General features: G+C 35.0%; 2 protein-coding genes across 3 annotated transcripts; both read left to right on the top strand.

Annotated features, from left to right (window-relative positions):
• Positions 1-5,069: 5,069 nt before the first annotated feature.
• LOC121261364 (phosphoenolpyruvate carboxykinase (ATP) 1-like) lies at positions 5,070-10,997 on the top strand. Of its 2 annotated transcripts, none has more exons than XM_041163695.1 (13): positions 5,070-5,302; positions 5,419-5,721; positions 5,810-5,988; positions 6,123-6,276; positions 6,397-6,481; positions 8,012-8,112; positions 8,238-8,536; positions 8,624-8,797; positions 9,120-9,185; positions 9,646-9,824; positions 9,937-10,106; positions 10,253-10,421; positions 10,523-10,997. In XM_041163695.1, exons 2-13 carry the CDS (start codon positions 5,441-5,443, stop codon positions 10,664-10,666), a joined length of 2,001 nt encoding a protein of 666 aa, XP_041019629.1. In that variant the 5' UTR covers positions 5,070-5,302; positions 5,419-5,440; the 3' UTR covers positions 10,667-10,997. The 2 variants fall into 2 exon arrangements, with proteins under 2 accessions (XP_041019629.1, XP_041019630.1); XM_041163696.1 differs by having other exon boundaries at positions 5,085-5,302; positions 5,430-5,721.
• A 493-nt stretch (positions 10,998-11,490) lies between these two features.
• LOC121259194 (alpha-(1,4)-fucosyltransferase) lies at positions 11,491-13,554 on the top strand. The gene is made up of 3 exons (XM_041160700.1): positions 11,491-12,235; positions 12,552-12,725; positions 12,845-13,554. Exons 1-3 carry the CDS (start codon positions 11,762-11,764, stop codon positions 13,394-13,396), a joined length of 1,200 nt encoding a protein of 399 aa, XP_041016634.1. The 5' UTR covers positions 11,491-11,761; the 3' UTR covers positions 13,397-13,554.
• The last annotated feature ends 618 nt before the right edge of the window (positions 13,555-14,172 follow it).

Genomic DNA, 14,172 nt, shown 5'->3' with positions numbered 1-14,172 from the left:
AATATGCAGAACTTCTGCTAAAATCAAAAGAGAGTATCAAACTATATACCAAATGTTCCCTTCATTCTTCTTACGGTGCCCTCCTCTCTCGTCCATTAGATTTCTAAAGAGATGCAGACAAAACCTAATATAGTGGTCCTGAGAGTGCCACCGACCAGGCTCTGTTACCGTTTGTAAATAGAGTCTGTGATATTTGATGTAAAATATACAAACTGACGTGATTTTATATGATAAAATTTATTTTACAATAAAAAAATTATCTTAAAATCTAACATACTACATTAAGTTACGTCAATTTTTAAGTTTGCTTTTGTAAATTTTTTTTTTTTGTAATTAAAATATTTATGTGAATATATATATAAGTAATGCTAAAGAGAAGTTATTGTAGCAGTGCACACTTTACACTCACTATATTGTTACTTTTAGTTCTCTATTTTTTTATTTTAGACTTAATAGATGTATGATCTAGATAATACCACATTATGTGTGTAAAATGATTACTCCTAACAATAATTTCTATCTATATTTATTTTATATATATTATATTCTAAAAAGAATTGAGTGAAAAAAAAAAAAAAAAGTGAAAGGTGAAGTAAAAAAAGAGATAAGGTAGGAAGAGGTGGGGACGTGAAGCTTGTGATAGAGATTGCCTATGAAGATTTCGGGGCCTCTGTTCGCCACAAACTTTGATGAGATGGTCGTGGAGAAGAAATACACCCACATTTTAGGATATGGATCCAACTGTCTATGGTTTTTAAGATATGAGTACTGCTTTATGCTACTCCTTTTTGTTGTTATCTTTTTTCTACTGCATTTAATTTACACCCTGTAAATGTAATCCTTCGATATAAATAATTCTATATATGTCTCGAGATTTAGTAAAATTAGTGATGATGTATAAAGGAGATCAATTTGCCATTGTAATATCTTGCTCTATTAATATTTAATTGGAAAGCAAAAGACAAACCACTTTCAAAGAAGGAAGACAAGAACATGCTGCTCTTGGGACTACTATCTGATGTGAGCCTTTACTATTGTAATTTTAACAGAATTTAATCACAAGCGTGATTAATCACGCTTAAGGTAAAAAGCGACCAGAATAGATAATATTCATTTCAAGTGAAATGGAGATGATTTTTCATTAGTTATGAATAATTTATAAATAGATATTATTAATTTTAAGTAAAATATTTGAGAGGATAAATTATTTATTTAAAAGGTGAAATTGAAGCACAATTATAAACTAATTCAATTTACTGTGAGTGAAATGAACGCCCTTGCTTTCTTTGTATAAGGTATTCTTCCGTTATTTACCAATAAAATTAGAGTACTATCTTTTTTTAAAAAAAAAAAAAAAAGAAAAGCGGATGAAATGACCGTGTATTTATCATGATTTGGATTACAAGTTACTTCATCTGGTTAGTCGAGAAAAACCAAACTATCAACCAAAAACAATTACGTTCTAAAAGAACCATAAAAAAATGAAATACATCAGTTGGAAACGGTTGTGCAGTACTTCAATTATCAAATATAGAAGCAACAGTAGTCTTGCCGTGATGCTGAAGAATGCCTAGAAGAGCATCAGCTTTAGGCTTTAGCTACATTTTTTTTTTAAATTCATTACTGTTATGGATCGAGTAGGCATCTCCATTGTGAATTACAATGAAAGAACGACAAACTAGAGCATATGTCTGACAGATATCCGATCTACTTAGTTTCTCACCTTAATTTGTGTTAACACAACGCTAGGATTAGGGTTTTCGCATGGGACAATCTTTGACTTAAATTCTTATCCTTTCCATATCAGTACATGACTGTGGTGCATTCCAAGATAACAGCACAACTTGTTCCAGGCCAGCATTTTCTTGGGCTATGGCCCTCCCTGCCTTATTGTTATTATTTTTTCTTCCAAACAGTACCATTCAGAATTAGGAGTTGAATTTAGTGCAAAAAACTACATTATTCCAACCAATGAGGACATTGTGCTTGGTGTAACCACTAACCACGCGTAGAAAATCACTATATTTCTGCAAAAATAAAGTAAAGATTGCCATGTTGTCGCAAATTAACTGTGTTTTTTAATGCTTTGTGCAGTACTTTGCGTGATCTTTCTGGAAATTTGTTAATTAAGCAGTTCCTGGCATAGTTCAAACTTGAAGTATGGTTTCAGCTGTGTTTATATAATTTATATTCATTCAAAGGGTTTAATGCATGCATAACTGGTGCAGGTCTCACCCGCGTCCTCCAGCTTGAAGAAGATCGAGAATGATAAAGACGCTCAAACCTCATACAGTCATTTGATTATACATATTACTACGTGTAAGCATGCGAGACTCACAGATAATAATACACCTACAACTCTGTTGTAATTATTTTATAACTTATATTACAATAAATCAATGCAATTTTGCTACTTTATTAAAAATGAATTAAATTTTACAAATCTCCAAAGGCCCAAATATTTTGCAAATCAAGTTAACTAGGCGAGCTGTGCGCTGTGATTCAAAAGCATGAATCGTAAAGTGTTAGGCCCAAGATGAGACAAAAGTAAAACCTGGGCTACCATATATCTGAAGCCCACATTATGCAGGACTGGGCTAGACTATAATAGATTGAGAGTATGGCAATTGACATGGCGGACACAAGGACAATCCACGTATATGTTAAGATGATACTATAGTCTATATCAGAGAGAAATAAAATACTCAAATCTCATACTAATCTCTCATACTAATATCATTATTATTATTATCATTTTCTCGGCACATGCTGCCGGCCTATTTAAGAGAGAGTGCAATGACAATCAGCCCCAACGCATGATCCCAAACCATGTCAATCCAACTCATCCACCGACGGATCCATTCATGAATGCGACAAAGTCATACCTGTATAATGGCATCAAAGATCCTATCCTAATCCTATCCCATCACCTAGCTGCCGCTATAACCTTAATTTCTGGCTTTCATCATAATTTTGCCTAAAGTCCTGAAGGATTAGATCCAGTAGTACTATATAATATAGAATAATGATAGCCTGGTTGACAACCAGTTTACGATTTAGGTAATACAAACAATTAAAAAAATAATAAAAAGTGATGTAAAATACATTTTATAATTTTACAAATAAAATAATTTTATTATCTCAGTTGTAAAGTGATTGTTAACCAATTAAGAGTATCATTTTACTATAATATATATATATATATATATATATATATATATATATATGAAGCTAGGAGCATAAATAGTAAAAGTTAAACTTTAACTTTTGGGATTAAATGCCTATAATTTAAGGGGTCAGTGCTGGTTGCACCGCCGGATCGGAGTAAGTTAGGGATCAGGCTTTAAGGCCAAAAATGATGGAAATTTATTGCAGTCTTTTTTTTTTTTCATTTTTTGCATGGTGATGGGGCACTGTTGCCCGTGCATTTATTATACAATTCTAGCTTCTTACTTGAATGGTTTTTCGGGCGGTGCTAAACAAAAATGGACGAGGTCGATCGGATATTATCCCAAAAAAAAAAAAAAAAAAAAAAAGAGCAATTTCCGGGATATAGATATTATATATCGAGGACGTGGCTGGTTGGCTGGCTTCTTTGACATTGCTTAATCAAGGAGGCCATCTGTTTGACGAGCTATGCCAATAAGATTGTCGTGGCTGTGCTGGTGCTGATGATGATGATAAAATCTTCTTTGCCACTACAATAATAAATAATAAAAAAGTTTATATTTAGTAGTTTTTGTCGGTCTTAATTGATGGTTAGATCAGCATCCACTAGATGGATCATGGATTTATATAACTTGACCGCTATTGTTTCTACAAAAGAAAAACAGGACAATGTTTACACAAAATAAAGTAGATTTAGGACCATCAACTCTACGATCGAGCCGGTCTATATCATGGGCAGAACTATGGTCTCAAACTTGGGGGGGGCAAAATTATATTAAGAAAAAAAAACAGGGGATTAATTTTTTTTTTTTTTTGGCTGTTATCATCTTTGAAAACATATATTAATGGTCCCTAAAATCTAACCACTGGCCACGATTTTCTGGCAGAATAATGTAACGTAATTTTGCAGATTTTAAAGTCGTCTCGTTCGTGTCCGGAGTATTCTAATTCATTTGTTAAATAAAAGTATTCGGTTGTACGGAATGTAACGAGGACAAAATATATATATATATATATATATTTTTTTTTTTTTCCAAGATTTTCTAAGGAGGTTGGCAAAATGAAAGCTTTGAAACAGATTTTTTTTTTTTTTTTTTTTTTTTTTTAAGAAAGAGTTTGAAACTGACTGTTTACTTTATAAAAAAAATTATGTTGACCAAGTCTTTAAAAAGATAATCAAACGGCAAAACAAAACGAATTGTTTATATACGAGTGAGTTATTGTGCGGATCCACTCTTATGGTTGATATGCGGTTTAGTGATTTTTTTTTATATTTTTTTAATATATTTAAATTTTTTAAAAATAAAAAAATATATCAATATATTTAAAATCACTTTCTTAATTATTAAATAAAAAAATAATTTTTTTTACCAGCAGTCAAATAGAACGGTCCAAATAAAGAAGTAAAATAGTTTTATTCTTTATATATATATAATATATATATATGTTATATAAAATACACGACACATACACGGTAAAGAAATGACATTTCGGACGGAAAATGGTAGCTGATCCAATGGCCACTACAAGAAAAGATAAGTACTTATTCCTGTTGATCAACAGAAATAGTGTTTGAAATTTAAATACACGGAAAAGTAAAACAGAGATAAATTCGTAAGGAGGTTTTGTCTCGTTTAAGGAAAAGTTAATACTGTCTTAAAATTTTATTTATGTAATAATAAAAATTGCAGATTCACTATTATAATATTATTTCTCTTTTACTTGATTTACACCCGAATTCGAATAAGAATTTAAAAGAATATATAACATTTTAAATCTGGATTCTGTTAATTAAATGGATTAATTGGTTTATTACCTAAAAATAATTAATTAAAAGCTTTTTCCTGGATAACACACAATAAATAAACATTTTGAATTTAAACGTGGCCGGGAGGCACCGTCCTTGTTAGCGGATCATATCTCTGGGTTACGCACGCTGCAGTGAAGGCAAAGCTTCGGTTTTGGAATGAAGCCTTTATAAAGGGAACCTTGAGTGCCCTGAATCCACACCCCACTCATTTCCACCGCTACTTGTCGGATCTCGAAGCATTTATTGCCATAAAAATTCGTTTTCTCCCAGCTGGCCTTTCTTCTCCATCAGATCCTCATCTGATCTGGGTTTCACCGTTAAAAAGTTCCGTACGACATCTCTCTCTCTCTCTCTCTTTCTCTTCTGTTCTTTCAGTTGTTTGTGATATTTTTGAGTTTCTCCGCTTTCATATTGGTTGGGCTCTAACGTCAACAGTATAGAATATTTGTAGGAAAAGAAAAGATGGAGAACAAGGGAACGGAAGACGGAGCGTTCAGCTTAGCTAGAAGCGAAAGCACTGGCGGACGTAAGTACGGGCTGGCGAAGATCCAGACGCAGAAGGAGAAGCCCAAGGAGGTGTGCCACGACGACAGTGCACCTCCGGTGAGAGCTCAGACGATCGACGAGCTTCATTCTCTACAGAAGAAGAAGTCAGCGCCGGCAACTCCGGTAAGAGGAACTCATGGAGCTTTTGCAGCCATGTCCGAAGAAGAACGCCATAAACAGCAACTCCAATCCATCAGGTAATGACCGAACGATCTCGTTGACTGATCTAGCTGCTCATTGCTTGGATATCGATCGCATATTTACTCGGCTGCTGGGCATGTGTAGCGCTTCGCTGGCTTCGCTGACGAGGGAGACAGGACCGAAGGTGGTGAAAGGGGACCCGGCGAGGATGGCAGAAAGCCCGAGGGTGACGCATGTTGAGCACCACTCTTATGCTCCCTCCCTCGGCATAAGTGACAGTGCGCTCAAGTTCACACACATCCTCTACAACCTCTCACCCGCTGGTAACTAAATTTATATGCCCTTATCGTTAGGATTTTGGGTATGTCATTGCTCAAAGCCATTTTAAACCAATAAAAAAAAAAAAAAAAAAAAAAAAAAAAGCGTTACGTTAATTAGTCAAATTTATTGTGTGCAGAACTGTACGAGCAATCTATCAAGTACGAGAAAGGATCATTTATAACATCAACTGGTGCGTTGGCAACTCTATCCGGAGCAAAGACAGGTAGGGCGCCGAGAGACAAACGCGTAGTCAGGGACGAAACCACTGAAGATGAGCTTTGGTGGGGAAGGTAAGTGATTCTTTTGTTCTCGTTTTTTTTCCCCGCTGTTATATATATCCTTCTTAATTCCCGTAATTTCTTGCTATTATCTATGGGAAGTTGACAATGAGTTTACATATAATATGTTAGGGGCTCACCCAACATCGAGATGGACGAGCATACTTTCCTAGTTAACAGAGAGAGAGCTGTCGATTACTTGAACTCGTTGGATAAGGTAATTCGATCATTCCCTCTTCTCGTGGTCAAAAGTCATCAGAAACATTTAAATAAATACAAAATGTCAACTGTTTGCTAAGTCACAGGTGGCCTTCCTCCATGTCTATTCTGGATATGGATGGTCGTGTGGTGGACGTGTCAATTCATGACAGCTCAATTAAATATGTATATTTTAGTGATTGGTGCGTGCGTACACAAATAAGAGCTTAACGTAATTTAATATAATATCAAATTATAAAATTATTGTTATTATAATTTCTAATATATTAAAATAAAATCAATATTTTAGAGAGAGACTTCCAGCTTGAGTAGGTTAGACTCACCCATCTCTTATTTTTTTAGATTTATTTCTACGCTGGGTTTATGGACAAGTGTCCGAAGTTTCAACATCCCAAGATCGAAGCAAAAGATGTGCAATCTTCCAATAGAATAATTAAGAAAATTTATATTCATCATTTTTCATATTATGTATTAAACGTAATTTTTTAATTTTATCAAATATGTAGTATATAAATGACGAATAGAAAAATATATTTAGTTTAAAAAGATAAAAGTTAAAAATAAATAAAATAAATAATATATATAATATATGATGCATGAAGAAAGATATTTTTTTATTAATAGCAAAACTCAATAATTAATATAGAAGGATAATTCTGACTCCCCTCCCATACTAGGCCGCTGGGCAGTAGGCGTGGGCAAATATTTCGAAAGGGCGACATTAAGGGTGCGTTTGGTTACCAAACTCACTTTAATTCATCTCAATTCATCATTACAATTTTTTCAAATCTCAATACAAAATATAATAAATAATTTAATTTTTTCAAATTTTAAAATAATAATAATATTAAAAAATAATATTCTAACAATATTTTATCATCACAACTCAACTCACTTCAACATCCACACACACCTTAAAAGTTTCAAACACAAATATGGGCCCACTTTGTCCTGAAGCAAATTATATTCGAGACATAAAATGTACGTGATTTGAATATTGAGATGAGTTGGAGATAATTTTAAGTAAAATTTAAAAATTAAATAAAATATTATAAGAATATTATTTTTTAATATTATTATTATTTTGAAATTTAAAAAAATTGAATTTGAATTAAAAATAAGTTGAATTGTTTATTATATTTATGTAAAGATTTAAAAAATTTATAATAATAAGATGTGTTAAGATGATTTTTCAATTCGGTTTCCAAACTTAGAAATAAAACTGTCCAACCATACACTTGGATTTGTTGATGAGATACATCGATTTAGACCAATTTTTTCTTTCTCCAACAACAAATGTTTGTAACATTTCAAGTAGTGACCGTTTTCGCCATTAACTTGAAAGTAATTTGCTAGAAACCTAAGCACACCCAGACTTCAAGAGAACCAATTAATTAAGATGATTACATGGCTTCAAACTTTGATCAGATTCTAATGTTTAAGGATCCTATAAAATCCCATGATTACCTTCATCATCAGCACAAATTTGTGAGGAACGGTAGGCTGATATGGTAAATTCATGCTTCAGGTATTCGTGAATGATCAGTTTTTGAACTGGGATCCAGATCACCGTATCAAAGTCCGAATTGTATCTGCCAGAGCTTACCATTCCTTGTTCATGCACAACATGTAAGTACTAACTAAAAGTAATTGCCAGAATCTGTCCCGAAACACGAATGCTATATTAAGCTGGAGGATACATGGAATGGTTGAAACAGAATACATATACATATAAAACCTCATGTGCATGACAGGTGTATAAGGCCAACTCCTGAAGAGCTGGAGAATTTTGGTACTCCGGACTTCACGATATACAATGCAGGGCAGTTCCCATGCAATCGTTACACTCACCACATGACTTCCTCCACCAGCATAGACCTCAATCTTGCTAGGATGGAAATGGTCATCCTTGGCACTCAGTATGCTGGGGAAATGAAGAAGGGTCTATTCAGCGTAATGCATTATCTCATGCCTAGGCGTCAGATCCTCTCCCTTCACTCTGGTTGCAATGTGGGCAAAGATGGTGATGTTGCCCTTTTCTTTGGATTATCAGGTCATGATCAGTACCATAGTGTGTTTTAAGATTATATTCGCGTGACCATGCCATTGATGTTAACCTTTGGATTTGTGACTGTCATAGGTACTGGGAAGACAACTCTATCCACGGATCATAACAGGTTTTTAATCGGAGATGATGAGCACTGCTGGAGTGAGAATGGTGTGTCAAACATTGAAGGTGGTTGCTACGCAAAGTGCATTGATTTGTCGAGGGAAAAGGAGCCTGATATTTGGAATGCTATCAAGTTTGGGACCGGTAACATTCTGGCATTTTATTTATATTTAAGTTTTATAAAAAATGATATTTGCAATAATGTGCAAACGCCGAACAATCATTTTGAAAAAGGTTAGTAAATACGGGTCCACATAAAAACAAACTTATTTTTTAATAGTCAACTTCACTATTTTTCAAAATGATTGCGTGAAGCTTACGTACTTCACGACTTTACGTAACATTATTCTAAATTTATATTTTATTTTGGGATTATCTTTGAAATTCTTTTGAAAAGTTGAAAGCTATATCATTAAATCTTAAGAGAATCGCGTCAAGTAGTTCTATTATTGCTCGTCTTTGGCAGTGGTGGAGAATGTCGTGTTCGATGAGCATACTCGGGAAGTGGACTACTCAGACAAGTCTGTTACAGGTAAAGATTACACGTATTTGAATAAGCTTCATGTTCGGAACCTGCCAATCAAGAGGCTGATATGAATTAATGTCTCCGGTCTCTGTTATTTTTTCTACTTGTATGGTAATTTTGTACAACATAATATGATAAAAATAGGTCCCGGGGGGGCGCAACCTGGTCTTATTATTAGATAATATAGTTTTGGCATGCAATCACAACAGTCGTGAATCTCCTTCGTAGAGCACATATATCAAGAGGGCTATTGCTAGCATTATGATAGATATTCATCAAGTCTTCAGGCAGTAATTAACGAGGATCTACATCTCCAGTTAGAGCATGTCAAGATTAACTTCTGCAACGACAAAGAACAAACCAATAACATCCATATCCCATGAATTAGAAAGTAGACTTTGACCGCTAATGTGATAAAGATACAAACTTATTCATGCTGATTCGACTTATATATGCTTTGTTTCAGAGAACACACGTGCAGCATATCCAATAGAGTACATTCCTAATGCTAAATTACCGTGTGTTGGACCCCATCCAATGAATGTCATCCTTCTAGCCTGTGATGCCTTTGGTGTGCTCCCACCTGTGAGCAAGCTGAGCTTGGCTCAGACCATGTACCATTTTATCAGCGGCTACACTGCTCTGGTACTAATTAAACATACTGTATCTTTCAAACATTCTCGAGAAAATGATTTTAGTATGCTTGTATATGGAGATATTCATGATTTTATTTATCAAACTTTGCGTGTGAACATAGGTGGCTGGGACAGAGGATGGTATCAAGGAGCCACAGGCTACATTCTCAGCCTGCTTTGGTGCAGCATTTATAATGCTGCATCCCACAAAGTATGCAGCAATGCTGGCTGAAAAGATGCAAAAACATGGGGCTACAGGATGGCTAGTTAACACAGGCTGGTCAGGAGGGAGGTATGATACACTATCTGTAAAAGCTAAATGACAGTAGACATTCTATTAAGATGCATTTTGTTTTCCTTTTTGGATAAGTAGCAATGCTTTGTCTTACGGATGCATCTGATTTATTAAGTAAAGATGGACATCTACTTTTTCTGCAGCTTTGGATCGGGTAACCGAATCAAGTTAGCTTATACCAGGAAGATCATTGATGCTATTCACTCAGGGACCCTTTTGACAGCAAGCCACACCAAGACTGAAGTATTTGGACTTGATATCCCTACTGAAATTGAGGGCGTGCCTTCAGAAATCCTAAATCCAATAAACACAGTTAGTTAGCTCTTGAATTTCCTTCATTTATGATGCTGCTGATATTTTTTGGCATACACTTGATTTGTTTTAATGAGGCACACGATTCTCTTGAATTGCAGTGGCAAGATAAGAAGGCCTACAAAGATACATTATTAAAGCTAGGGGGTCTGTTCAAGAAGAATTTTGAGGGATTTTTGAGCTACAAGATTGGAAAGGACAACAATCTGACTGAGGAGATCCTTGCAGCTGGTCCTATATTCTGAATGGAAATCTGTGACTGATGGAGCAAAGGTGAAGTTGAGGGAAACAAGAGAATGCATATTCCACTGTTACTGTGCAGAGTTTTGTGTAATCTTTTGTCCTGATACTTTCATATAATCTTATCTTTCTTTATTTTCTGTAAGCAAAACACACACACAAAGGAAGAGGTGCTTTATTGTGTGAAATTTATTCATATCAATGTAATGTGAGTCGATATAAAAAAAAAAATGTAATGCAAGTCGAGAGGGAAAAGGGGTCATCTTGTATATGGAACTGCAGCTCGATTGAAAATATGTTTATTTGTCAAAATAATTTGGAATAATTATACAGGTAGTCAGTGCTCTTGGTAACTAATCCTCCATTTTTTAATTGCACAAACAAGTACAAGTCAGAAATGAAATGCATTGAGAAAATTTATTTAGAAACCTTATTTTTTATGCAATACTGTTGATTGGAAGTTTTCTACATCAACTATACTAAAAATGATTGATTTTTTTTTTTTTTAAGTTATAATGAGTCCTGCTATAAATAGTGTACTAACGCACTAGGTTATGTATAACAAAACTCAATATATTAGCAAATATTTTTAGTTGTTCAAATTGTTAAAAAAAAATATCAATTTTATGACGAAGAATAATACTAAATACAATTCTAAAGTGTACACGCTTCGCATACTCATTTAAAAAAATAAAGTAAGATCTACTATTAAAAAAATAACTTTTTATATGGCTCTAGATCTATCCACTTGTTTTAACAAATGTGCACAAAATTTAGATAAAATATCATTTTACTGAAGTTTTTTGAGGCAAACCAAGACCATTAATTTGGGTGTCTTCGGTTGGGCTTTCAGTTTCAGGTTACCGTTACCCAGCATAATTGATGCACTTAACTGCCCAACTTTTGTAACTTTTCGTCCGACGATCCATCAATGATCTATGTGACGGAGAATGCTAGAAAGGGAGAACTTTGTCTGTTTGTCGTCTAACCAAGTCTAAAGTCGCGACTTTTAGATTCTGATGCTTCAAACCTATTAACTCCCTCAGTCTCTCTCTCTCTCTCTCTCTCTGATACAAGGATTCTGATATTCGGTGCCCACCATGCCATGGAAGCCCCTCAACACCTTCGCCGTCGCGTTTATGTTGGGATTCACGTTCATGATCCTCTTCTTCTCCAGCATCCTCGAATTTCCTTCTGTATCGAACTCCATCCAACTTATCACCCAAACAGTTTCGTCGGATACAACATCCGGACCCGACCCATTTACCGATTTGATCAGTGTCTTTCGGAAGTGGGACTCTCAGGTGGGTTGTGTCCGGTTCAGGGAGAAGCACATAACGTTGCTCCCAATTCAGTCAAATGGGTCCTCTGCTTTGCAAGATTATGAATTTAAATGTGGTGAGCTGAAAATGGAGCATGTCAGTGTTTTGGTGAAAAAGTGGACGTGGATTCCTGATAATTTGGACAAGCTATACTCATGCGGCTGCGGCTTGACCTGTTTGTGGACTAAATCTTCCGTTCTTGCTGACAGGCCCGATGCATTGTTGTTCGAGACCGTTACTCCTCCGCGTCAGGTAATATATTTCTGCTCATCTTTTCAGCACAAACTATTTGTTTTGGGAATTTCCATGGGACAAGGTTTTTTTTTTTTTTTTTTTTGAATTGAGTCAAACAAAAGTTCTATTTGATTCTTTTGTGCTTTCTGATAATCGTAAAGTTGATTCCTTTGTGTCATTTTCATTTGGAATAAAAATTGTAGTTCTCGATCTTATGATTTGTAAATACTTTGTGGTTGTTTCCTGTTATATTCTTCTCTGCCTAATTCCTCTCTGTTTTGGTACAACTCCATGTTGGCCTGCATCATTGTAAACCTCCTTTTACGTTTGTCAGAGACGCTTTGGAGATCCACTTAGTGTATACATGGATCTTGAGGCTGGTAGAAAGCGGTCAGGAGTAGAGGATATATTTATAAGTTATCATGCCAATGATGATGTTCAGTCTACCTATGCCGGTGGGCTCTTTCGTAATAGTCGAAATTATCACGTGTCTTCGTTGAAGAACAATGTAAGTATTGATGCTTTCATATACGACACTTCAGCAATTTTGCCCTTCCATTTTTCTTCCATAAAACATTGTGGAGGTGAAAAAAAAAAAGCCGTAATACGAGGCCTTTTCATTTCAAGGATACGCTTGTGTATTGGTCTTCGTCACGTTGTCTTCCTCAAAGAAATCAGCTGGCCAAGCAGCTTCTCAGCCTGCTGCCTCACCATTCATTTGGCAAGTGCTTGAACAATGTTGGCGGCTCGGACGTGGCCCGATATTTCTACCCCGACTGCGCCTACGATGGCAGCGCCACCCCGAAATGGTGGGACCATTTACATTGTGCCATGTCACACTACAAGTTTGTTCTTGCCATTGAAAACACCATGACAGAGAGCTATGTGACAGAGAAGCTATTTTATGCACTGGGCTCTGGTGCGGTGCCAATCTACTTCGGTGCACCCAATGTCTGGGACTTTGTCCCTCCACATTCGATAATAGATGGCTCTAAATTCACCTCCTTGGAGAGATTGGCTTCTTACGTAAAGACCCTTGCTAATGACCCAGTTGCCTATTCAGAGTACCATGCTTGGAGAAGATGTGGTGTGCTGGGTAGCTATGGAAAGACCCGTGCACTGAGCCTGGACACATTGCCATGCCGATTGTGTGAGACTGTGAGCAGAAGAGGTGGGTGAAATGCAATAGGATAAGAATGCCGATTCTTGTGCCATTTCAATTCAAGAGGTACTCTTTTGATTTTTGGCCAAGTAAAAGCTTGGGCAATGCGATGAAAATTTTCAATGTTGCAAAAGACACATTCAATTCAAATTGAATTCCCAGAAGAAAATGAATGCTCTAATCCAATGAAAAGTACTAAGAAAGTACTTTTTCTTTTTATATTAGCGGATAAAAATGATAGGGAGCCATTTTGCCCGATTTCTTTTTTTTTTTTTTATAATTTTTTTAATACTTTTAAATATTTAAAAAAAATCACAATATTATTAAATAATATTTTCTTAATCACTAAATAAATAAATAAATAAAACAATCGGGCTGCATTTCCCATTAACGGAAGAGAGGACTTGACTTTCGATAAAGCCACGTGCGTAAAAAGTTAAAAATCCAAAAACCATTCTTCCAGCCAATGGAGTTCTTACAATACAACGTGGAAATGATTAATATATTACTCCTACTTTTGCATCTAAATATTATTCGTTTCATTAATTATTATTCATTATCTCACATTTTATATCTTATAAAAAATATTTTTATAGTCAATAAAAAATATCCACATCTTATAAAAAAAGTATAAATATAAAATGTAAAAATAAATAGTGATGATGCATAACATTTCTCAATACACAACTTACTGTGAGACTATATATGCCGTAAAAAAATAAAAAAACATTTCATCTATGTTATCTGATATGGTTGGTTTTCACATCATCTCAGCCTGCCAAGAAATTAGTTA

Source organism: Juglans microcarpa x Juglans regia, chromosome 4D, assembly GCF_004785595.1.
Source record: "Juglans microcarpa x Juglans regia isolate MS1-56 chromosome 4D, Jm3101_v1.0, whole genome shotgun sequence".
NCBI classification, from domain to species: Eukaryota; Viridiplantae; Streptophyta; class Magnoliopsida; order Fagales; family Juglandaceae; genus Juglans; species Juglans microcarpa x Juglans regia.
Note: the sequence above shows the minus strand (reverse complement) of the source record. Positions and strands in the feature narration are given on the sequence as shown.

What these genes read in the sequence shown, in the direction of transcription:
- LOC121261364 (XM_041163695.1), top strand. Translation starts at nt 5,441, where the DNA reads ATGGAGAACAAGGGAACGGAAGACGGAGCGTTCAGCTTAGCTAGAAGC. An exon ending in CTCAGACAAGTCTGTTACAG is followed by an intron (nt 9,186 to 9,645) that starts GTAAAGATTACA and finishes GCTTTGTTTCAG; the next exon opens with AGAACACACGTGCAGCATAT. An exon ending in TCAGCGGCTACACTGCTCTG is followed by an intron (nt 9,825 to 9,936) that starts GTACTAATTAAA and finishes GTGTGAACATAG; the next exon opens with GTGGCTGGGACAGAGGATGG.
- LOC121259194 (XM_041160700.1), top strand. Translation starts at nt 11,762, where the DNA reads ATGCCATGGAAGCCCCTCAACACCTTCGCCGTCGCGTTTATGTTGGGA. An exon ending in CCGTTACTCCTCCGCGTCAG is followed by an intron (nt 12,236 to 12,551) that starts GTAATATATTTC and finishes TACGTTTGTCAG; the next exon opens with AGACGCTTTGGAGATCCACT. An exon ending in TGTCTTCGTTGAAGAACAAT is followed by an intron (nt 12,726 to 12,844) that starts GTAAGTATTGAT and finishes TTTCATTTCAAG; the next exon opens with GATACGCTTGTGTATTGGTC.